Below are 25,882 nucleotides of genomic sequence, written 5' to 3'. Positions count from 1 at the left end.
AATGTCAGATCTGAGTCAATCAGAACACCGAGGTTTTTGACTTGGTCTTTAGCTTTTAAAGATCGAGACTCAAGGTACTTCCTGACAGCAGTCCTCTTTTCGTGTGACCAAAGACAATCACCTTCATCTTGTCATAATTTAGTTGAAGGACGTTTTCACTCATCTAGCAGTTTACTTTTTCTAAGCAGTCACACAACACCTCAATGGGACCATAGTCATCTGGGTTCAGTGATAGATATAGTTGTGTGTCACCTGTGTAGCTCTGATGATCAACCTTACAGTTCTGTAAAATTTGTCCTAAAGGAAACACATACAAGGTAAAAAGAAGGGGTCCAAGAACAGAGCCCTGAGGAACCCCACAGGACATTGGTAATCTGTCAGATTCAAAGTTTCCATTGTTTACAAAATAACTTCTCCAAGTAGGATTTAAACCATTGATTTACTTTTCCATTTAGTCCAACCCACGTTTACAATCTGTGCAACAAACAAACAGTGTCAAATGCAGCACTGAGATTCAATAAAATGAGAACAGATACTTTTCCTGAATCAATGTTCAACCTTATGTCATTGATCACTTTGATAAGAGCAGTTTCTGTGCTGTGATGAGAACCAAAGCCTGACTTAAATTTATCAAATATTCTGATGAAGGTTAAGACTTGACTCAGTTGGTTGGAGACCACCTTCTCAATGATCTTGGTTATGAATGGAAGGTTGTTGATTGGTCTTTAGTTAGCCAGTATAGAAACATCCATTGTTCTCTTTTTAACAGCGGTTTCACAAAAGCTACTTTCAGGGATTTTGGTACGGTGCCTGACTGGGATGAACAGTTTATTATCTGACACAAATTAGTGACAATTGACTTAACAACAGTTTTAAAGAAATTTGAGGGTATTGTGTCAAGGCAACACGTTGATGGATTCAGCTGCTGAACAGTTTCCTGTATTGTTTTTGGGTTCACTGTAATAAACTCTACCATTGTAGTTGACTCATTCCTCAGTGGTTGAAGCTGTTCAAACTTTGTTATTTTTCTGGTTTATTCTGATGTTTATTTTGACCTTATTGATTGTATTTTTTCATTGAAACATAGAGCAAATTCATTGCATTTTCCAGTTGACAGTAATTCAGGGGCTATCTGACCCGCGGGGGTTGTGAGCTTTTAAATTACAGAAAACAATGTGCGAGAGTTTTAGCAATATTTCAAAAAAGTATTGCTGCCTCGCTTTGAACAAGCCATCATTGAATTTACGCAGACTTATTTTGAACAGTTCTAAATTAATTTGGAGTTTTGTTGATCTCCATTTCAGCTCTTCTACAATCAGGTTTCAAATTCTGCATTATCTCAGCCCTCCTCCAAAGTGTTTTTAAAACATTACATATTTTCTTTTAATTTCTGATGCTCACTAATGTGGTTCTCTGGCATTCACTAATGACTTATTAGACACATTTATTGCAGACTTTACATCCTTTAACATTTTTTTGAAAAGAGTGCATTTGTGGTGCTTGTGATTGGCTGATTTTTCTTGCTGACTTATGTTGTTCCCGAGTTTTCCGGCCAAAACGGGATACTTGACAGGTATATTTATTCCCCCTTTCTATTTTCCTTTCTCATGACCCGACCCAGGGCTCACTGGAGAAATCCCTTGGTTGGGGGTGCTACCCAGCTAAGTGTGAAAAAGATCTTTGACATAATGATTTCAAATCTCTACAGATCTTTGGTTAGTCTCACACAGGAGTTCTCAAACTTTTTGGATCCAGGGACCCCTTACTGGGGTACATTTTTCATAATCCTCAGGTGAATTAAACATAATTCAGTGCCATTTGTAGCCCTGAATGCCACAGAAATGATCTATTCCTTAAACGTTTCAACTTAAATATTCAACATCTTTGCAGTAGAAATGAAAATTGTTAGTCAAGAAAATTTCTGTGTCCTTGAAGCATCTGTTTTCTCTCTCTCTCTCTCTTTTCAGTCCTTTATGCCTATTTGGCTCATTTTCTGTTCACACACACAATATGTGAAATGTAGAATATAAACTACATAAGATGTCCTATTGGAGGAAATTCTCAGCTATTCAGAGTCATTGATTGAATGAACTTACAAGTGTAATGGATAACATAAAGCTAAAAGTGAAATCAATGCACCAAAGAAAGCTCATCATTGTGAGATGATAATCCACTAGTTTTCAGGACTGATTGATTTTTCATCTTTCAGATGGATTGGCTCTAAAACACTCTTATGAGATGAATTCCTTGTCTTTCCATCTTTTCTGCATTTTCCCTGATTTTTTGTGTTTTGCCGACAGGTTTGTGAGTTTTCCTGCTGGCGTCATTACACAGCCCTTCATCCTTCCCTTTCATACCCTTGTGTCGCACCAGCTGTCCCTAACAGCAGCGAGATGTGCTGATTTCAGGAATCTCATTCCAAAGACTTACTCAAGCTCGAGCAGTAATTTAGAAATCCCTAAATTAAAAATCACTTTGAATTAAACCGAGCATCCAAAGAGGCAACACACTCTCTGACTTTGCGACATTTTCTCAGCACATTAATCTCCAAAATAGGAGCCGACAGGATATCACATGCTATTGTAGCACAGCACATAGCAGCTACCTCAGGAAGCAATTACCATGAATACATTTTCTAATAAACTTGTACCCATCAGATGATAAGCAATTAAACATGCGTAATTATGGTTTCCATATAGTCATTCCTAAGCTGATTAGGTTTGTGTGCTTTACAACCTGAATGGTGGAATATTAATAGGCCCATAGTTTGGTATTGCTGGTTTGCGGGTGCAGTTCATCAGTGAATAATATGCAAATCAGGAAGTGCACGAAGCCTCATTTTAGGCTATTAGGACGGTCACACACATGTATTACACACACAAGTCAATCACAGGCAGGAAATGATGTGTTCCCCAAACATGCTCCATCAATGTGTCGCACAATGATCTGCCAATACTATTATGTGCACCAATGTTCCTAATCAGGGCTATCCTTGCTTGTTTGCTTGTGGAACGTGAAAACATTAGTTCATTTTCAAGAGATTGACATAATTTCATTAGACAGTCTTAAAATAATTTCCCCTAATCTGCAGAAAAAAAATTGTGGCAAAGTTTACACTGATCATTCAAACTCATAATGTTAATGAACAATTAACATTATTTTTAATTATGTAAAACACATTGAATTGCCTTGTGTATGAAATGTGCTGTACACATACATTTGCCTTGCCTAAGAAATTGGAAACTTGAAATTTGAAAGTTTTGCCCTTTGAGTCATAAGTCTGTAGAGATGGATTTAAAAGCTACAATATAGACATTAAAGTCTAAAGGTTTTGCATAAAAATAACAATGAGATTTTATTTGAATAACCCGATATTTGGTATAACGTTAGTGAAAGACACTTTGATACAAAGTATATTATGATGCAACACAGTGAGTTTAGAGTTATGACATTTATTTACTACTGACTAGTCCGTCTGCTGCACAGCAACTTAGTAACTACTATTCTGACCATTCATTCAAATAACTAGTAAAATTTGATGTGTGTGTGTGTGTGTGTGTGTGTGTGCGTGTGTGTGTGTGTGTGTGTGTGTGTTAGAAATAAGACTCCACAGCTAGGGGCAGCTCTGTTTGGTCTTTTTGGCTTTATTATCAATCTCGACACAAAATATATATTTTTCATTGACTCTCAGTGTACATTTCAGATAGCACTATATTATAGATTTAATAGTCATTCTTTGTTTATGTATGTCACAATATACCAAAGATGGACAGATTTACCAACGATCCCCATTTAGTATAGTCTTAAATGTTGATGTTATATATAACTACTAATGTAGGATGACAGCATCCATCTAAACAGAAGCAGCAGCTATCACAGTTGGTATATTTCACATTGATTTTCAAAAGGGATTATTATGTTACAGGAAGTTTGGGATGTTACCTGTGAATTCTGATATGTTGATGAAGGCGATCGATCTCAGGTTGTTTGGGTGAAACCACACGCACACACACACACACACACACACACACACACACACACACACACACACACACAATCATGTGATGCTGAGTGTTGACTGGCAGATATGGATTGAGGAGGGGGGGAGGATGCTACACAGAATACAGAACAGCATTTCATTTATAGCAGGGGTTCGCAACCAGTGGGTCGGGATCCATGAGTGGGCCACAGACCAGTTTACTGTGGGTCAAAGGCATTTTCTTAGCTTGTGTGTTCCTCATTTCCGTCTTTATCTTTTCCAAACCGAGACTTTCTGTATTAAAACTTAAAAATGCTTTGGGTGATTTCTAAAGTATTATCTGTACAATACTGTTTTTCTTTATACAGACGAGGGCCTCATTTACCAGTACATAAAACCTGTATTTAGGAGCAGAAAGAATCATTTGATTTGATTGGATTCATGACAAAACATATATTTTCTGCACTAATTCTTTTCATCCATTTTAAGGTACGTGTATCAAGTTTTTTCCCTTTGTTATTTTAAGATTTTGAAGATAATTGTATTCGTTTTTCTGTAAGTTATTCCATTTTTGTAATTTTCAAGACCTCCAATATACAGTTCACATTTTCTCTGCAGTGGCCGCAGGTTTTGACAGTGGAAAGCACATGTTGGGAACCAAGATCTACACAACATCACGTGAACGTCTGATCTGTGGCACTGAGGATGTAATGTTCAGGAATAAGAGCCAGATGGTTTCCAGGTTCATAGATACAATAAATCTCAGCGTGTAAACAGCAGCCATTTAAGCTATAATACACAAGATCAGCAGCCATACTCTGAGATGTATGCTGTGAATATGAAGCCGAGTGAGGAATCGAGCATGACATTCATAAGTATAGAGTATATACTATTTATATATAGAGAGAGAGAGGGAGAGGAAGCGGGGGGGAGGGTGTTGGAGATGTCGAGTAGAGGAAGCCGGTGTTCAGCGAGCGAGGAGAAGCTGGTGGTGTTGGGGGGGGTGGGGGTGAAGTCGTGATGCCTTCACTGAGGAAGTGCTTTCAGGATGGCGTTCACCTCCTCTGCCACGGCTGTCAATGCAAACTCAAACTGCTCCTGAGGAAGAGGAGGAGAGAGCAGAGACAGAAAAAAAGCATGAAGTGTGAGAACGTCACCAAGTGTACAACAGTTCACAACAATTGGCCCCCTTTTCTTTCTCTGTTTCACCCGATAACCAGAGCTGAGCAGCAGGATGGAGGTGAAGGGGAGCCCCTCCCTCAGCTTTCAGCTTGAGGTGCAGCACCATCGATTCCAGCAGGTGTGTCTCAAAATGGAGTTGATGAGTAAACTCTCTAGCAGCTTTGGCTCTATACGTGGCTATGTGTGTGTGTGCGTATGTGTGTGCTTTCCCAGAGGAGAGCAAAAAGGATCTGATTGATGTTGGGCTCCATGAACCTGCAGTATTTCTACTCCTCTCCTCTCCCTGGGCTGGCAGGCCACGGGGTCCTCTCACAGAGAACAGCTACGTGGGAGTTTGGAGGGAACAGTCCTCAGATGTGTCAACACAGCCCTGCCATAGTCTGGCCTCAGGATAGACAAAAATCAATACTGAGGAGTCACTGTGGCATGGCTTTGTAGAGGAGAGCATCTGGAACGTGGCTATATATATATATATATATATATATTTTTTTTTTTTTTTCTCTCCCTCTCTCTCTCATTTTTTAAAGGTGTAAGATTCATCTCCACTGGATCCATATGTTCTGTCCATACATTACACTATTTTTTGTTGGATTTAGTTTTCCTTATAGGTAAAAAAAATAAAAATCCCTCCAATCCGATGTCAGATGTTTGAGCACCGCTAGGGGGAGATGAACCTCTACAGAGAAGGACAGAAATGGCACAGCCTGTTGCTGTGTGTCCAAAAAGATCCATCCTTCCATTCATCATCCATCCATCCATCCATCCATCTTCTTTGGCTATTTTTTTCTGTTCCCTATTACCGTAAGGTGCGAGTCAGGGCACCTCCCTGACAAACCTCTAGTCTATTTTTAGATGATCTCTGTGTTTCTAGGACCAAGCATGCAGCCACAGTCAGACTCACACTCATTGACTCAGAGCGACACCTAAAAAAAGGCATTTCCTCCTCTGCTTGAACGGAGCAGAACTCTAAAGAATCAGCATTAATGAGCCGCCGTGAAACTGCAGAGAATGTTAGTGTGCAGCTTTAATAAATACTAGCTCACACTCTCTTTTATTCTCATCTTTTCCTCCAATTACAAAATAGAAACTACAGATACTTTTGGCCAATTTTTTGCATTAGAAGATGAAACTGGTTAAAAACAAAGTAGTCATGCACCCATAGATAATATTGTACTTTTTTCTTGGGCTCTTTGAACTCCTGCCTTTTTTTTTTTTTTTTTAATTGGAAATAGTATTTGTGATATCATGTTTTCTGTCATCAGTCAGTTTAATGTTTGTCTCATTGTGTGATGTTGCTTAACTGTATGTTAAATGTTATATCACTTTTATCTGCCTTAGAACAACAGATGAAACTTAGCTATTGTGCTAACTCCGACATATTTATGTTGACACTGTTTGCTGACACGTTGATTAATATGTAATGTCCGAATTCAAATAAATGAATACATGAAATGAAATGCGATGCCTCAAAGTGGCTCTAAAACCAATTAAAGCTGTGAGCATGATCCTACAAGCATTCAATCAGCAGAACAGACATGAAATGGTCTTAAAGAGCATCTTTCAAGCAATGAAAAAACATTGAATAGTTTCGTCCTCTGATTTTTGGTTTTGTGATTCTTATTTTGAAAATGTGTTGAAGAATCCCAAATGTTTCCAACTAGAAACGACAATTTATTAAGGAATGCATAATATAAAAGGATTTCTACATTTCTATTTACAACACAGACTTCTCCCCTCCCCCTCCCTCCTCCACTTCTACCAGCTCAAAGCCGAGGAACTTACCTTTGTCTGGACCATGCCAGCTCTCTGGTCTCTCAAGTGCTCCAGGGTAGCGGCAATATCAATCTCTTTAGCACCTGCAACAGACCGAAAATTGGACTGAGTTCAAAGCGGCGCAGTAATCCAGCTCACATCTGTCAATCTCTCTTCATGCCGGGCTCCCTTTGGAGCAGCGCCGTGTAAAAAAAATATTACATTCATCCCTCGAAAGACTTGAACAACAGCCATGGACTGTTTCTTGGTAAAATATGCACAGTGATTTTTGTAGTTTTTTTGAAGAGGTTTGGGAAATGTGCAAGATCTACACAGCGGCTTCTCTTTGAGGATCATGTTCAGAAATTGGTGGAGATTACAGCCAACTAGAGCGTCCATTAGGAGCGTTTGAATGCAGCAGGGTTGGAGAGAGACTGTGCGAGTATCTGGGAAAAGTCTAATTAAAATGATTTATAGCAGCTCGGCAGCAGTCAGACTGATGATTAACCTATGCAACAGTTGCCTGCCTACAACAGCAATGAGCTGCTGCTGAGTCTGTTTTGATTTCAGCCGTCTGTGATGTTAATCTGGGAATGTACTTTCTGATTTATTGGTCGCAAACAACACGGCTGAGCTGATTTGGAGCATAAAGAGGAAACCTGAAGAGAATGAAAGAAATAAAAGAGGGAGAGAGCCTGAACTCTCGAGATGTTTTTTGAAAATGCGGGAGAGAAAGGATGCAAAGGAAATGGAACAAGTGTGTGAATGTATGATGGGTGTGGGGGGGATAGAAAGAGGATGAGAAAGCTGGATTTAATGCAGACTGACTTAGTACTCAAGTACCCCAGTGCTCCGACAAGACTTTCATGTCTTTGATGGGCTGAAATCCAAAGTTAAGATGAGGAGAGGCTCTCTGAGCAGGGGAAAAACCTCCGCTCTGTGAGATTATGTGGGTACCTTACATTTCCAGCGGGAGCGGAAAACAAAAGGTTAAAACGAGTCGCAGCTTTCATCTGCGACGGTGCTGCTGTCACTGAAATACATGAACTCCATTGGGACGGGTCAGTCTCATTACAGACAGGAGAGGGAATGTCTGTATTAAGGGGAGTGGGGGGGGGTCTCTGTGGGAAGCAAGGGGGTGGGGGGGTCAAGCACCATTAGAGCGGGGGGGGGGGATGTTCTGGGTCAAAGGGCAAAGGGGCAAAGGTGAAGCTGCAGTGAGAAGAGTGTTGGTGATGGTGCACAACAAAAGATATATTCACATCTTGGAAATAACCAAAGAAACTTATCAGTGTAGTTATCCAGACAGAATGTGGGATGTTTTCCACTTGCTAATCTACATGTAATCAACCCAATTATACACACATGTATTTATATCTTTTAGACTCTATATCAGAGATTCTCAATGCCCCTGATGAATGTACAACCAGTGAGCTCTGAAATAATGAACATTCTGAATAATTAACAAAAGTACATAAATACCTTCCAGTCTTTGATTATAAATGTGATAAGTGGTTGCTTTGCAATCAAAGGGACACTGGTTTGATTCCCAGTTGGGCGGAAATAAGAATACAATCTGATTTTAAGTTTGGAATTACTAAAAAAATTAATCTAGATACATATTTCTGTCAATGAGAGTTTAAAGAAGATGGTAGCTCAATATTACCTCCGCCAAAAAGGTAATACTTTCACCTGTGTTTATTTATCTGTTTGTTTGTCAGTTGAATGATGATTAAGTCAAAAGGATTAAACAGACTTTTACAAATGTTTAACCAAAGATTAAAAAAAATGGGGATGTTAATGGGGGATAGAAATTTCTTACAAGCCTTTATAATGTGAATGTTTATAGTGCCACGATTCATCCAGAAAACCTTAAAAAGAAGATATCTAGCGCTTGGTGAAGGTTTAAATGATGTGCTACATTTTTAAGGTAAAACACCATTAGTTTTATACTTAATTGTAACAAAAGTGCATTGGGGTCATAGGACTAGTAGTAGAGTGTGAGCTCACCTCACTTCACTTCATATCGCTCTAATATAAAAAAAAAAGCACTTGCCATAGTGAAACAAGACTTTTTAAACATCGACTGTTAAGGATTATTTAATAATCAAATGAAATAGGCAGTATATTCCCATTAAACATTGCTTCAATCCAATGGAGCGAGTGGAAATGTGAGTTTAAAAGCATTTCCTTTTTAAACAAATCATTTCCATGCATGTGCTATCTAAATTCATGTTGCAGTTGTTGGTGCAGGTTAATATAATGTGAAGGCTGTTTAAATAGATGATTACTGAGGTGGGTGGAGGTTTTTTTTTTTAATTTCCCTCCCTTTGTTCGCCTCCCTCCACCGCTCGCTGCTCCCTGCGTGTCTGCCTGTGTCTTTGCTGTCTTTCCAAGGCCTCAAAAAAAAAGTCACCCTCTAATGCATCCTTAAGACCCTCTGTGGAAAATGAGAGGCTTTCGCGTTGCCAGGGCAACACTTCAACGCGGGTAGAGAAGAGTGAAAGGGAAGGCCATTGATCGTTACCTTTAGCCATCCTATTGAGGACCATGTCAATCAGAATGTAAGTCCCACTCCTTCCTGCACCGTCGCTGCACAGTCAGAGAAAGAGAAACACATCATTAAGGTGGCGGAGAAAAGCTTTCATCTGAGTGTTTTACTTGGAAGCAAACAAAATACTCATTTACATCTGCATCTACTGAGAGTCTGTCGAGTATCTTTAAACACAAATTAATCTGTGCATACAAATGCGAGCTCCCCAATTTATGTAAAACTAAATGCCGGGGACTGAAGAACAACATTTGAAATGCAAATAATCAATCATGATCTCTAATATTCTCTGGATGTGTGTGAATAATTGATGTTCCAATAAATATGGCTGTGCCTAACCTTTGCACATGAGTGCATGTGTGGTCTAGAGTGGTGCACGGCCATTGGAGAGAGGGGAGTGTTTTTCTGAGGCACACCGGGGGACAAAGGCTTTTAAATGCAAGCACCTCAGGAGCAGAGGAGAGGTTGAGAGGCCAGGGGCGGTTCGAGAACAGCTTTTGGAGAGCCTTACTTTTCCATTACTCCAGAGATAGTCTTGTGAAAAGGTTCCCTTTGTCCCCGCCGGCCTTTCAGAGGCTCTGCATATTAATTGCAAACAAGGCGTGGACATCTCTCCAATAAAGGCCAATAAAACAGGAGAGCGGCCTGAGCGCCACGGCTTCATTAATCCACTGCTCAGTCCTTCCCTCACAGGGAGAGAGGCCTCAGTGGCCTCATGCATGACTTAACAGGATGTGACAATTAAAAGTAGTCGGAGAGATACCTGCCGTTTAATACAAGCCTATTAAAGCTGTTAACCAGCTCGGCCAAATGGGAAATGAAAGCACCTTTCCCTGAGCTATTTACATAAGGAGACAGTGGGTGGAATAAACAGAAACCCAGAAAGAATAAATGGACAGAGCAAGTTTAAATAAACAGCCGCTCAAACACACAGAGCACAACAAACACTCGCAACCCAGTCGTGTCAGCCACAAGCAAAAAGGTCACAAAGTTAAACTTGCCTGCAGTGCACAATAATCGGGCACGATCGACCTCGGTAGCACTTGTTAACCTTTCTGCAATAAGAGAAAAAAGAAAAAAAAGTTGAGGTTACTCCATGTTGTTTTTTCTGCCATCAGCACAGGCGTTTAAATCAAACTCAGGAACTCATGGATCGATTGTTTTAGCTGTATAATAAGTGATAGTGATAATTAAAACTAATGCGACTCGTGAGGGCTTGTGCACTGTGGTGTGGCTAAAAGTAATGACAGTAATGTTCAAAGGAACAAACAAGGACTCGGAGAGAGGCTCTTGCACGTCAATCAATCACCTTAATTTGGGCGCAGAGAGAGAAGTCCGTGTCGCACCACGTAAATAAATTGAGCATCATTTCAAACAGTGTTGTTGTGACATGTGGCTGATGGATGCGGCGGTGTGATGTTGTGATTGCCGACCGCCGACGCATTAACCCAGGCCAATTATGAATGTTATACGCCACAGGCACGAAGAAGGCCAACCAGTCTTTTTTTTCCACACCCTGCTGTTGCCATGGAAACTGACTACACAAAGAGCATCCAGGCCTTTGCCATCCCCCCCTGCTGGATTTTTGGACTCATAATGACAAAACATAAAGGAAAATGTGTCATCGCAAATGTAGTTTAAATAGACGTCTGTACATATGTATAGACATTTTATGTCATAAAAATATTGCATATAGTGAAATAGGATTGTACAATGTAATATTTTATCACCTAAATGGGTTTGAAAAAGATTTTTTTTATGCTGCTATTATTGCCAGATTGGCAAATGCATGCTTGAAGATGACAAAAAAAATGACTTTTTTTTAATTTTTTTTACTTTTATCTATACATGTTACATTTCAAAGGTACGCATTAGAAAGTATAAGAGCATGTTTATATTTCCTCAGTAAAAGGTCTACTTCTACTATTTTCTTATTTTTATATCTCTGAATATTATTTCACTTCAAATCTCTTCACAGTAAATGCATGTTATCATCTGAAACCGCAGCGCTTCTTTTAGTCAGACAGTAAACAGAGATTCTTGGATTTCCCATGCAAGCCAGAGGAAAAAGCGTTGTGAGGGGAGGAAGGAGGCGGAGAGTCAGGAAGAGAATGGCAGATTGTGCACAGGCCTGGCTGAGGAGACACAGTTTCCAATGATCACTTTTGTGACTATGCAACTGGGCTCATATTACTAGCTGCAACATCACAAAAATGACACTGGCAACCGCAAGACACAGAGTTTGGCCGAAACCATGAAAGCGTGATTGTTTCTTGTGGTGTGTATAGATGTGAGACCTCCTCCTCATCAGAGAGCTTTAGATTCTCCAATAACCTCCAGCAGCGTAAAGTGAAGTGGAATCACAGCCGTGTTATTATCGAGAAGATCTCAACAGTGGAGCGAAACAGCATTCATATAAGGTAGTCCGAAGACACACACAAACAATGGACTGAAAATTTGCTCCCAGTTTCATTTGGAAAAAATTGCACCAGCACAGAAAAAGGTTCACATCCTGATTATTCCTCTCATCTGCTTTCCAAACCAAAGGAACAGACTTCCATCGACAAATCAGAGAGGCATCTATTCTCATTTTCAGGGCTTCTCTGATCCCTCCTGGGTTTTCCCCAATGGATCTATTCCTGCTACCTCTGCCAGAATGCACTATATGAAGAACAGAGTGAGGTTATTCAGTCACTAGCTCCCCCCCCGCCATCATTTTGGTGAGACAGCTCTCATCTAATTGGATGTTTGAATAAGGTGCTTTTATTGTCTTTCTTTTCTTCCCAAGCCAAGCCAGGCAGCGCGGGGCTGTTAATTTGCTGCATCACATGTTCTGTAGGGAGATGAGGAGGAAAAAAGGCCCAGGATGAAAAGGACAGCAAAGAAGCACAGACATCATAGGACAGAGAGGGCAAAAGGCAAGAGGACCGTAAACACACCGACAGAATCAGGGAGAGGGAGAAGAAGAAGAAGCTCAACGTAAAAGTGGAGAATAAACACTTTACCTGCGGAAGTCCAGCAAAGTCCTGGCAGAGCTGGGGTTTCCACGGTCCATCCAGGACAGGAAATGGAACTGAGTTACTGTGCGAGTCTCGTTAGTCTGCAGGTTCTTTAGGTAGAAGCTTCGCACCAGGAAGTCCTCGCACCAAATGTGCTCGGAAACCAAATTCACCTAGAATATCAAAAGAAGAACATAAAGAAGGCCAACTTCAAGACATGCTTAACTGAGAATTCCACAAACTGAAGTGAAGTCATTTTTTCATCTCATCTGAGGTCTGATAAACACAAATCCTCATACAAACGTTCTAAACAATAGAATGTTGTTTCAGTTTTTAGGTTCCTAGTTCTGCTCAGGTCAAGAGACTGGAGAAAGAAGAGCAAAAAGAGGTGCTATAAAGTACCGGTATGTAAAGTACAAATTGTATGTGAATGCATTTATATGATGACCTAAGTGGTCTATAAATATAAATAATCAGAGCTGTAACATGCAAAGGAGGACTTTTGAGTGTTAGTACACTCCGCATAGTAAGTTTAGCATGCTAACCACTAACCACAATGTGACCAACTAGAGTGTGTCAGCCAAAAACAGCCCAGACCTCTAAAAGCATCAGAATCATTAGACCTGCAAAGTTTGGCTTTGGTATCTGTCACCAAGGCTTTAGCAGTTACACACATGGTTCCTAATCGGAGGATTTTGTAAAAACAAAAACATGTTTTGTTACAGAACATGTTTTCGAAGATGGCAGAGCCATCCATTACTTGGTTAGAATGCTTTAAGCATTGTGAAGATGTTTTGCGATTGTTGTTTTTACTCTTTTTATCTTTGTTTTAAGCATATTTTGTCTAAGTCGGGCTCTCTTCAGTGTTTTCATTTTGATCAGACTGGTCAAAATGTCTTGATTTCTCACGGGACAAATAAAGGATCAACTTTTTGTGGAAAATCAATGTGTCCAAAAGAATTCATGATGTAAAAAAAAATTATTTGTCATTCTGCCTGCAGATCTGGTCATCAGCGGAGCTCCATCTATCAACACGGATCATCAAACATCACAATGAGCATCCCATTGATTACATTGTAATTAGTGCTGCTCAATGGTGCAGTGGTGAGTGACGCTTTATCTCAGCTTGTTAATCGACGAATCAAATCCAAAGCTGAAGCTTAGAAATGGACCCACCTCATATATATGGTAGACATCCGATCCTTCATCCGGCCAGTAGTGGTGACACTGCTTCACTCCATTCTCAGACAGCGGGGTCAACATGACGATGACGACACATCCGCTCTCCCACACCATCTACACACCACAGGAGAGACGACACACATCAGTCACACACACCCGAAGAACAAAATCTGCTTCTTGACATTCAAATTTCACTAATAAGTAGCTAAACTGTGCCTAAAGGAGCAGCATATTGCACATTAGCATTACGCGGTGGCCTGGTATCAATATGAAATTGAATTTCCCAATCTTGGTTCAGTATGTGCGTCTAAATGCCACCTCTTTGTGCCACAAATAATACATGTTGACTTATACAGCAGGAGGACACGTCTCATGTTGCCTTCTGCCAGTCATCAAAGTGAGATCACGACTTCAAGCCACCATTTTATCTTATTACTATCTAAAAAAAAAAAAAAAAAAAAAAAAAAAACAGGCTCATGGCAGCCATTAGGAAAATGAGGAGGAAACACAGCTTTTTTATGATTGCTGAGAAACACAATAGGCCTGACTATATACACTGATCACAAGCTTTTGTGATCCAACCCTGTGGGCGCATTACACCAACTGTGCCAACCATGCCAGGTTGAGATGAGATTAGACAAGGCGATAATGAGAGGGAACGTCATCAATTTTGATGATCAACTTGTTCAGATGAGTATTTATAGGCAGAAAGAAAGGTGGAAAGAGGATGTTCAAGCTCGAAACCATGAAAAGTAGTCATTATTCGTGAAATTACCGAGCTGTAAAAGCCGGGCAGCAATAAAGTGACCTGAGCTGTGCTCTGTAGTGCAGATAGGCACACAGGACGGCCCAGCAGAGCTGAGGTAATAGTCAGGGAGGAGGAGAGGTGGACGGAGGAATGAGAAGTGGAGGATTAGAGCGCTGCTGCCTCTCAACGCCTGAGGCCTGGGTGAAAAGATAGGATGCAGAAGAGAGATTTGCCTGCTGCACGGTCCAGTTACACCACAGTGTTTCTCCAGTGTTTACTTTTAATGGGCTAAAGGGTGCGAGTTTTAACCACAATCCAAGGTTAACCAAATGGAATAATGAAAGGCTGCCTCTCATTTGCAGAGGCAGGAAGAGTATTAGTAAATCTGTACAGAATTGTCAGTTTTTCACCTTAAACAGGAACAAGTTTGGATTATTTAGAGCTAAAAATCTTTTAAAACAGTCAAATTAAATTAAATACACAAATAAAACAGACTAAAATAATCAAAATCACTCTAAAAACACACAAAATGACAACAAAAATAGCCAGAAATCTATAAAACAAAAACAAATAAATCTTCGTTGGACAGGCAAATTTTGTTACATTTACATTTCTGAAAGTAGTTGAAAGTCCGTTGCAACCCCGTCACTGTTTTGTAGTTGGTTCCGCTGTCGTGACTGGGCAATGTTATGGTAAATTATAATTTTTTTGTTACCATTTATTTTGAAATATGAGACTAATTACAATAACAAAATCATACTTGTGTGTTAAAATTACTTTTGAAACAATGATTCAAGACATTTTAATGACAACGAAGGTCTTATTTTTTAGATTCATGATATTAAATGCCTTTTAAGACTTTTCCAGGATGTGCGGGAACTCTGGTAAAAGCAAACTGGAAGCTCAGTTTATAGCAGCACTCAAACGTAAATCATCAGAATCAGAATCCTTTTAATTGCCATTGCACAAGAAAAGCACAACAACATTTTTGAAAAATAGCAGCTCTAATAAGCAGTGCAAGACGGTGGAGAAAAAATAGTGCAAAAGATGCAGGCAATTAAAAAAAATAAATGAACATATAATGAGAAGAGAAAGGGGTGGGATGGACATGGATATTTATATGTGAAATAAATAAATATTGCACAAAAAAACTTTGGAAAATCCCAATAAGAAATAATGATAAACAAATTCAACGTAATAATAACCTTATGTTAACTTCTTGATATCTGTGCCTGAAACCACTTAAATGTTGCCTCCGTTTAGCCCAAAGATGGCTCCATCACAATGATCTGAAATGAGTGTCTGCTCAGTTTTAGAGTCCAGGGTGTGAGACCAGCTGCTCTGCAAAAAGCCTCTCGTGTTCTGCACTACTTCCGCATCCTGGTCACGACATGCTGGAGCGGCTTCAGCATATGGAGGTGATGGGCTCACTAATTACTACAGAGCTGACCGATTAACACCTAGGAATACATTTGGCAACCATGCATCATTTAAGGCTGACTTTCATACAAGCTGACGTGCTCCACAATAGCCGATACACAGTGATGGATGGTACGGTTCCCCTGACATTTATGGATGGCTGGAGGAATGCAAACAACCGTGAGGGAGAAAAGAAGAAAAAAAAATGCAAATATGGGCAAACATTCAAGTTATTATTCGAAAAAAATGTTTTGCTTCCTGAGTTCAACTATAACTAGATTCATATTTTGTGTTTCCTATAGTAATGCAGGTTTACTATGATTGGCTGTGGTCCAGTATGTATCTGATCCTGTAAACTGGCTTATAGCTATTACCTGGCTTACATTCAGTTTCTAAATAGAGTTTTTTATTATTAATAATAATAATAATAATAATAATAATAATAATAATAATAATAATAATAATAATAATCCACCTTTAAAGAGCACATAGGAAAATATTCCTTATCTAAAGAAGAAAAAACACATCAAGCATAAAAACAGGCCGAGGGTGGTAATAGGTTGCCGTTAAGGCCATCAACACAGATGTGGTAAAGCTCTGTGGTGGCTCCTTAAAGCCATCATCCCTGCTGAGTCAAACTATTAAAGGATGAGCGATGGACTGTAAATGGAGATAAATCTTACCTGCCAGAAGTCGGCCACAGTGGAAGCGAGTGGGCCTTGCGAGGTGATGTAAGTAGGGTTGCGAGGGTCATGGTCCATCTGGGAGAAAGGAAACAGAGTGTGACAGTGTCTCCTTAGAGGCTGGACCATGAAAATACACTGTCTGCTTAAAGCTTCTATCAGGGACTCCATCTGGAATCTGATCAATTGAAGGAAACAATTCCCGCAAGGAATATACTGGCCAAAGTTTGCACCAACACTATTTTTTCAGCACGTAAAATTAGAAAGGGAATGTGTTTTATTTTGAAGGAATCTATTAAAAAAAGATAGCAATTAATTCACACCAACAGTACACATTTAATGAATGTACTTTCTATTTACTTTAAACTCCATTAAGTATGAGTGGATTGGCACATTTAGTTTGATTCTTTTCAGCTGATGTAAAAAAAAAACACTTTGTACTTTATGTTCCTAAATGAAAATCTCCAATATTTACTTTGTGACCAATATCTGTCCAAGATTTGGGGGAATTTTCCCCCAGAACTGATTAAAGCTCACATCAACAATCTCCAATCAAGGAATTATTTTAGCGGTTTTTCATTATCAGTAGAAAACTCAATATCCATATTACCTATATAACATTTTGAATTTAACATGCAAATATGGTGCTGATGTTATCGATGGGCTGAAGTTATAATTAAACATCCTCAGTTGCTAAGATGTATTTTTATTGTTTTTCTTTTAAGTAAAAGCAGCTGAAATATTTCCAGCTCTGGCATTACCACCATCTGGACGTTTTGGGTTTCGTCATGAAACTTTTAAACTGTTGCTCTACTAACATATTTTGTATTATCTAAGGATTAAATCCCATTACATTTATACTGAACACTTATAAGAATTGAATCTTTTTTTTCTAGGTTTGAGTTACTGCTTGTTTCTAGGAAAAGATATTGGGTCCTGATGCCAGACCAGGTGAAAACGATCATCTTAACGGCTGAATTGATCGCTGGTCAGGTAAATAATAATAACAATAATAATAATAATAACAATAATCTATCCTAAAAAGTCCTAATGAGATAACTCAATGAGGTTGTGCTGTTTTGTCTTAATCCAGTAGAAAAAGGCAAACAGTATACAGTAACAAATAAACAATCAATAATCAGAGCATGAGATTCCTGCTAGATAATTTAGTATCTTCGAGTGTATTTATATTTCTCACTGAATGGCTTTAGATTGGATGTTTGTTTTTTTTTTTCATATTACATGTGGATTAAAATATGATGTGGACTGGATGACAGAGAACCTGATGTGGGGGATTTGATTGACACTGGATGGAGCTGATATGACTGATTCCCTAAAGCTCGTGATCACATTTTATTGATAGGATTTTCATGCACAGCTTATGACAGGGGTTCTCAAGTGGTCTCACCCTGGGACCCACATTTTACCATGGTCATTAAATTGTGACCCAGTTTAATTTTTTCCCAATTAGCTGTTGAAAACACACGTATATAATCTTTTTAAAAGCATAAATCTATATATTTTCCTGTGTAATATGCATTTCACAGCGTGCCTGTCAAAAGAAAAGTTTCTTTCAAAATAAAAGACAAGTCCAACGTGAAATATTAATTTATTTTTGACCAGCTGCCCATGACCCACCCAGTACAGGTCCGCGACCCACTTTTGGGTCCCGACCCACCAGTTGAGAATCACTGGCTTATGATGCATGAGTGAAAAGATGTTGACCCATAAAAAAACAATAACAGTCATTTTTTTTTCTTCGTTTGGGGTAATTAGCAAAATGACGCACCTACACAGCATAAGAAAACCTCTTCCAGAAATCAAATGCAGAAGAAAATGCTTGGATTATTTCTGATGGTGATGTATTTACCATTAAGCAACAATGTCTAATAAACCGTGTGCTTTTTTCATCGTAGCACTAAATGTGAGTCATTTGGTGCAAGCAAAAAAAAAAAAAAAAAAAATATCTTCTGAGTGCTACATTAGAGACGATATGTCACAGGGTCGAGACTAATGGCTTTTAGTCTTCATGAAGTTGTTTTTAACACCGACGCCTGGACAAAGTCTCTGTCATCTAAAAGTTAAAGATCTAGGCTTCCATTTAATCACTTTTATGAATGCCTTAATCAAGCTCACATTTTGACGCCAACTGATACCTTTATCAAGGTGCATTTGTTTATGATTCTGAATAACACTCATTTTAAACTCACATTTTTTTTTCCTTTAGTTTGGATGACATAAAAGTGTCACATTTTAATAGCATTATCCTCATTTGGTGAAAAAAGGATTTGATACCTGCTTTGATTACTTGATTATTTTTTGCATAGATTTTGGACCTTTCAACGTTAACATCCTTAACTTCATAATTTTTACTTAAAGACTTTAAATAAATCTTTTATCACGTTACAGCATTTGAGATGACTGCAAATGAGAGAAAATGACTAATTTTCTTTGGGAAAAAATTCACAAACGGAGACATTAATGTACGAGACAGTGTTTGAGTTCCTGTGTTGCACTTCAATGAGCCATAAACAAGTTGTTGAGCTGTTTTCTGTCCTCCGTGAGTGAAATTCCTCATGTGGGTTAGTTAAAAAACTCCCCCGCGGAAATGAAAGGCTGACACAAGAGTACGAGCGGCGTTCACTCCATTTAGCCAATCTCAAGGACACAGACATGCTGTAGCTGTGTGCTGACATCCCTGCATGAATACTAAAACGCAAACATGAAAGAGGAGCCCTGCATTTCATCTTTCCTCCAATTGCCATTGTGGGAAGGAGATGGAGTTCTGAAAAAAGCAGGCGTGCTCTTAGGTTTTGAAGTAAAAACAGCTCACAAAAAGTCAGCTCCTGAAGAAGCATCTTGACTTTCAACCCGTGGCTGCAGTGTGTCGATCCTGTGTTTGTACAGGATGGAAGATTGGGAAAGCGAAACGCCAGCTTCAGCTAATCTTTCATAGTTTAAATAAACAAGGGACTAATAGGAAAAAAGGTAGAGTGACCACATTATGTGTCACTGCACATTCATTCCACCCATTCCTCACGCTAATGTAGCTACATGTGGGATCGCTCGCACCGAATCTCATGTATTCGTCATTACTCAAGCTTTTTCCCCCACTTTTGCTGCGTGACACCCCGTGCTCTGCATGGATCCCACATCACCCTTTCCCTTTGCCCCCCTGACCCCAGATTCCCAGAAAGCATTGATAGATGACTTACTCGCAGGCCGCTGCCCCCAGAGCTAATGAGGAGGAAGAAGCCACATTGTCAGACATAATTATCACAGTTTTGCTGTGCTCGGCCAGGGGTCTCCTTTGTAGTGTAATTACTGTCCTTTTATTCACAAACCACTGCATCCTCCGTCACCCCACCCACCCCAACAATAGCTCACATTTTTCTTCTACACTGCTCAACTACGGTATTTTCCATGATATAAATCTCTGAATGTGTTAGTCATTTATTTATTTGCTAACCCTTTCACCTGATCTATAGATTTAGGTGTATTACTCTCTAAGATGATAAATGTTCTACTTCAGGGCTGTTTAAGCCAGAATCCTCCATAAAAGAGGCATTAAAGAAAATGAACACGTAAATAGAGCCTTGTGAAGTCTGCATTGTTTGTTTTTGAGGCTTTTAGTGCAGCAGCCAGTGCCCCCTCATCTGTCTACTGTGAAATGTTGGCACTGTAATTGAAATGCATATTTGCCTGTATTTTTTTTTGATGGAATTCTTTTTTGCTGCAGCAGCCTCAGGGAAAACCGTGTTTGGCCACGTTTGTGGGAGAAAAATGGGGAAATAAACACCGTACTCAGTTTATATTAGGATTAGTGAGGAACACATGTCTTTTTCTGTGCAGCTCAGGGCACACCAAAATAATATAGTTTAAAAATGCAGCAAAATCACTGACTGATCAGTGATCAACTCCTTTGAAAAGTATTTACATTTTGCAACAACAGGTGCCTGGGCAGGAAAAAGCCTCAGTGACCACAAATGTTCCCGAAATGCATTAATGAATAAGCAATACTCACGATTGGGCTGGCATTGATGTAATCTGAGTTGCTGTGGTTATTCTCCACTTTCAAAGTGATCCTGGAGTGATCATCTGTAATAGAGATGCATAATTCATCCGTGCATGTTTTCACCGCCTCACAAAAACAACAGAATTTTAAGAAGCAACACAGGGATATGAAGCTAAAATTGCTGCGAGGACTGCAATTTCACCACACTTTCATCATGCAGTAACGCACACTCATACACACACTGAATTGCTTCACCTTCACTCAAAAAGATTCCAAGGGAAGAAACAGTCGGGAAGTCTGAGTGTTGGGATCTTTTAAATCCTCTTAACAAGTATAACTGCAGCAAGATTCACACGATCTGTTGCTAATGGACCTAAAATCTCCTCAGTCGTCCTCTTAAACGTTTTTGCTTTGAAATAAAGCCCATTAAAACCAGCCTTCATTTTCCCCCTTTCGACTTTTAGCGTCTAAACAAGATGAAATCAGAGGGAAAAAAAACATCTTTATGTATTATTTATGAGGCCTTTAAAACTCGTCGCCTCAGGGACGTGAGGGCGTAGTCAGGTGTGACTGACAGTATAACCGCAGAGCACTTCAGCTACTGTCATCAGGCGACACTTCAAATGCAGCTCACTCCTGATTGGTTGGAGGAGTCCCGTGACACATGGTTACTGTTGCTATGTCTGCCAAGCTTCCTTGCTCTGGTGATTTCATCAGCTGTTGCTATCTCAAGTCAAATCATGCTGAAATAATGTTGAAAAGGGTTTTAAAAAAAAAAAATCTGAACTTTGAAAACAAAGCCTATTTGTGTATTTTATGTGACATAATGATGTAAAGCGTCCCATTTGAGCTAAGGTACTCATTAAAGAGAAAACCCCAACATTTATGACGTGAAATTGTGAAAAACATATAAACATTCATACTTTTGTGTATAAATCAAAGACAGTACGTATCTATGTTTGTCAAATACAGGAAAAACTAAGTCAAACTAAGCCATTACAGATAAAGCAAGATCATCTTAAGAAAACATTAATCTATTTTAACAGCAGAGAACACAATAGTAAAATGTAAAACTACATGCTGTAATCAAATTTTTTAATGATCAAATGTGGCCAGATCTCATTACACAGCCTTGTTTGATTCCCTCATTAACTCATTGATGTCTTTTCAAAAGCCATCCCATAATCCTGTTCACAGGCTATTGGGGCTATACTGAGATACCAGATTGGTAGTAGTAAACTGGTGCTTCTACATCACCTCAAAGAATTACTCAATCAGCACATCTCGCTCATTTGCCACCTGTGTCGATGTCAAACTAGCACTGTAGCTAACGACCAGAGGACACAACAAGTGCACAGCAAAGATTTTGCGCATGATTCCTATGGGACTTACATACGACTACGGCGTCTGAGCGGTTCCTCCTGGCGTTCTGCTCTCCTTGGCCCACGCTGCAGGCACTGGGCTCTGCCTGGTAGGAACACAAAGCCTCCCACTCGCGCTCCAGACGGTTCTTGTTTTTCAAGTGGTCCTCCATGTAGGACTAGAGGAAAACAGACACCACCTCAGCCACTATTTCAGACAACAGGGCAGAACTGTGCAAAGGAAAACAGAATGCATTCCAAACACATGGCTGCAAAATGGAAATCTGTTTTATTCAGCAACACATTTTTGATTAATATGACGAAAAAAAAAATGCAGTGGTTGGTTGATCATTTGGTTTATTTCCCCCCCCAAGCAAATGAAGGAAGCAAACCCATCATTTTTGATACAACCCCAGGTAATGAGGGGGGAAGGTGTGCTAATGCTGCCATCTTTGTGTATTTGTGAGTGTGTATTTGCTGGAGAAGAAACACAAACACAAACACAATTAGGACTCCTGAAAGGTTTGTCTGCATTGGAAATACTTCAGGGGTGTTTCAATCATGTCCCTCACTGCTTGCACAGCCACTGATAAGATTGTCTGCATTTAAGCTTGGGGAAGACAAAATTGAATTCGCTCCAGAGACAAAGATGGAAAAGGAGTGGGGGGAGGGGGTAAAAGGTTCGTGCACGATTCTCCCAAACTAGGGTATGACTTAGAGGGAGCTTATGGAAGCTGTGGCTGGCAAGACAAGTCTTTCTTTGCAGGGAGAATGGTTTCACTTTCTCTTCTATTTCATGGCTCCCCCTCTTCCCCCCCGGAATGGGGTTAAATGGTTTAGTCTGCTATTGTGTGAGACAGAAGATTACAGACTCATAAACTGATGTCAGGGATCAGCTGGCTAATACATAGGCTGAGCAGAAAGGTGACACTCTATTGTTACATCTGACATATTCACTCCAGTTTGTCAAAAGAAAAGTCCATGCAGAATATGCAGAGTTTCTTAACAAAAGATGATAATCACAAATAAGCATGTCCAGCACACAATAGGCAATCACCCTTTGATGGCTCATGATTTCATCCTTCTCCTGGATGCTGGTTAAAGCTGTTTGACAACTTTTAAGAAACATGAAACGTCGCACAGACAAAGGGAATCAAAGTCCATTGTTTGCTACAGAAGCAAAAGGTGCTTTAAGAGCCACAAAGGCCAAGAGTGAAATCAGAATAAAGTAACTCGTGTGATGAACGCAGCTGCATAATGAAGGAGCTCAGGATTCGTCTGAATTCATGAATGAAATCAAGTATATTTTTTTTTACAAATCTGCTTTTAACAAATTTGAAGCTTTCATTTCAATGCAGGGCAAAAATTGAGTTAAACATGTGACAAGTTCACATTAAAGACCCACACTTTGATTTAATTTATTGTCGACTTTTAGGCTTTGCCTGAAACACACACACACACGCACATGCACACACACACACACACGCACACGCACACACACACACACACACGCACACTGCTGTCCTTCTAGGGAACTGACAGGATGCCATTATGGCCACTTGACGGAGCCTGTCACCACCATACTCTTGTCTCCCTTTACAAGTACTCTCTGCTTGCCAGCCTGACAGCATTCCACCTCCCATAACAATATTACATCTCCATGTTCTTGATACATCCACTCTGAATTGCATCCCGCTCTATTCAAACGAAGCCCTGAATCGATTGCATTCCAAATTCATATTTTTGTTGCCTAATGCGATGCAGCCAGAAGGCCCTTATCAAGCCTGCCCGCTACTGGGGAGAGGCAGCAGACCGTAGCGTATTCCAGAGACAGGGTAACGAAGGTTTAGTGAATGGAAGGGATTATGTCTGCCAATCAGAAGGTTGGGATGGGAGGCCAGGGTGTCAGGGAGAACAATGTCTAATCCTCCCTAAGCAGACTCCTCAGCAGTAGAGGGTGCTGGGTGAAATCAGGATGAAGGAGCAAACAGGGAAGCCAGACACAACAGGTAACACATTACTGTCAGGACAAGCAGTCAAATTAAAAACAACAATACTGCTTACAGTTTAAGCAGGGAGCTTTAGGTACATGATAAACAGCTGTGGGACGTGAAAAAGGCTATTAATATGTACTATGATTTGTGTGGCTCATAATGGTTGAGTAAAAAGTAGCCATTGTGTTGCTATAAATAGGACAGCAGATCATTTTTCGGCTTACACACTAAATGTGAATTTTGGAGCAAAATGGGTCTCAGTGAATTCCCTTTGGCTGAGCAACTAATGCATCATTCACCAGAAAAAAAAAACAAAAAAAAAAAACATTACTAGTAAATACAATAATAACAAAAACCTAAAGCTATTTAACTGATGATCATTTTTTTTGTTTTTAAATAGGAAAGGTTAGTAACACCCACAAAAACAGGTGTATGAACTTGTTGACCCTGTTAATGCGCAGCAGGAAAGAATAAATCGAGATGTTAGAGGAAACAGGAATGGTGGCTGGGTGCTGTCCATGGTGCTGAAAGCTAATGCTCATGCAGAACACAGCTACATAATGACAGCAGCATCTGCAAATACATTTTCATTGTTTCCACTCAAGTACTGATACATATATATTGAGGGCGTCTCGACCCGATATTGATATATGTCCAATATAAGCACAAACCGGGTTATATCAACCTGCATCTAAAATGTCAGATATAATTGTTTTTACTGAATTTATTAAGGTTATTTTTTAGGATCTTCAAATTTATTTTCATATTAACTTTATTCATCTGTAAGGTTGAACTTAATTTAACCCATTGGTTAATAATAATTGGCTTTCTCATGTTTTTTTTCTGTTGGAGTAATCACTTAAAGGTAGGGTAGGTAATTTCCTCGAGATACACTTTTTAAGTTTTTGGTTGAAATTGTCTTTATGTCCTGATAGAAATTTAGATCTTATGTCTTCTGAAAAAGGAACAAAGATCATCTGTAGCATCTGTAAGCCTGTAAAAACTTGAGATGACATGAGACGACGTAGTTTCTAGACAATACAAGCGATGAGCTTAGGTCCGCTTTAGGTGCACTGGCGCTCGTGCATGTGAGTGAGGGGCGTGGCTTTAGAAGGAGCACAGAGGGGAGGGGGCGGGTAAAAGCGGAGCACTCGGAGGACGCTTCTTTCAAAAATCATGCAGTTTTTGAAAATTACCTACCTTGCCTTTAATCAAGCCTTTTCTAACATTCAAAACTACAAAATCACTAGTAAAAGTCTGAGTATCGGATCAATATCAGTATCGGCCAATAAGCAAGGCTGCAATATCGGTATCATATCGGTAGTGAAAAATTGTATTGGGACACCTATACATCTACACATTATATATCATAAAGGTCATATATATATAATGTAGTTGTACATAAAAGGCATATACTGCATGCCTTATATAATTACATTTATACATTGGAGTAAACAAATTAGAACTATTTTACTAATGTAAATGTTGGCCCATTTTGATATCTCAGATTGATACTATTGTAAGGAAAACTAATTATTTTACCAACTAATGAATAAATAAAAGAAAGATTAAATTAATAAACTAACACATATGTTATGTTTTATTAAATTATATATACACTTTTCAGTCATTTAGTAATACTTTTTCAACATGCAGCAGTTGGAGAAAGAAAACAGGAACAGACACTTTTTTGTGTGACACTATCAGCATGCACGAGCCCTGGAAACACAATGGTGACGAGTCAGCACTCACACAGTCATGCATTTTCACTTCAGAAGTTGGAAGTTGTTATGCAGGACTTTGCAAGTTTTGAGGTGGGCTGTGCACACAGTGGGACACAACATTTCAGTTTGACTATTCTGATGGCACCAAACTCTCTTAGTAGCACAGGGGGTCCCACTGTGGGTGTGAGAGAGAGCGAGCGAGAGAGAGAGAGAGAGAGAGAGAGAGAGAGAGAGAGAGAGAGAGAGAGAGTGCATGTGTGAGGTGATCGTGCCTCAGAAATAATATAAAAAGG

At 39.5% G+C, this 25,882-nt stretch overlaps 1 protein-coding gene across 1 annotated transcript in view; it reads right to left on the bottom strand.

Annotated features, from left to right (window-relative positions):
- Positions 1-3,624: 3,624 nt before the first annotated feature.
- ptprn2 (protein tyrosine phosphatase receptor type N2) overlaps positions 3,625-25,882 on the bottom strand; it is a 150,576-nt gene continuing 128,318 nt past the window's right edge. Inside the window, exons 14-22 of the mRNA XM_028433952.1 lie at positions 21,903-22,050; positions 20,520-20,593; positions 16,496-16,573; positions 13,640-13,759; positions 12,470-12,636; positions 10,466-10,519; positions 9,441-9,505; positions 6,944-7,017; positions 3,625-5,077 (exon numbers count right to left, since the gene is read on the bottom strand). Of these exons, the coding sequence (XP_028289753.1) occupies positions 5,006-5,077; positions 6,944-7,017; positions 9,441-9,505; positions 10,466-10,519; positions 12,470-12,636; positions 13,640-13,759; positions 16,496-16,573; positions 20,520-20,593; positions 21,903-22,050 (852 nt within the window). The 3' untranslated portion in view covers positions 3,625-5,005. The remainder of the gene's footprint in view (positions 5,078-6,943; positions 7,018-9,440; positions 9,506-10,465; positions 10,520-12,469; positions 12,637-13,639; positions 13,760-16,495; positions 16,574-20,519; positions 20,594-21,902; positions 22,051-25,882) is intronic.

The sequence above is a fragment of the Gouania willdenowi genome, chromosome 20 (genome assembly GCF_900634775.1).
Source record: "Gouania willdenowi chromosome 20, fGouWil2.1, whole genome shotgun sequence".
In the NCBI taxonomy this organism is placed as follows: Eukaryota; Metazoa; Chordata; class Actinopteri; order Blenniiformes; family Gobiesocidae; genus Gouania; species Gouania willdenowi.
This window is presented reverse-complemented; position numbering and strand designations above follow the sequence as displayed.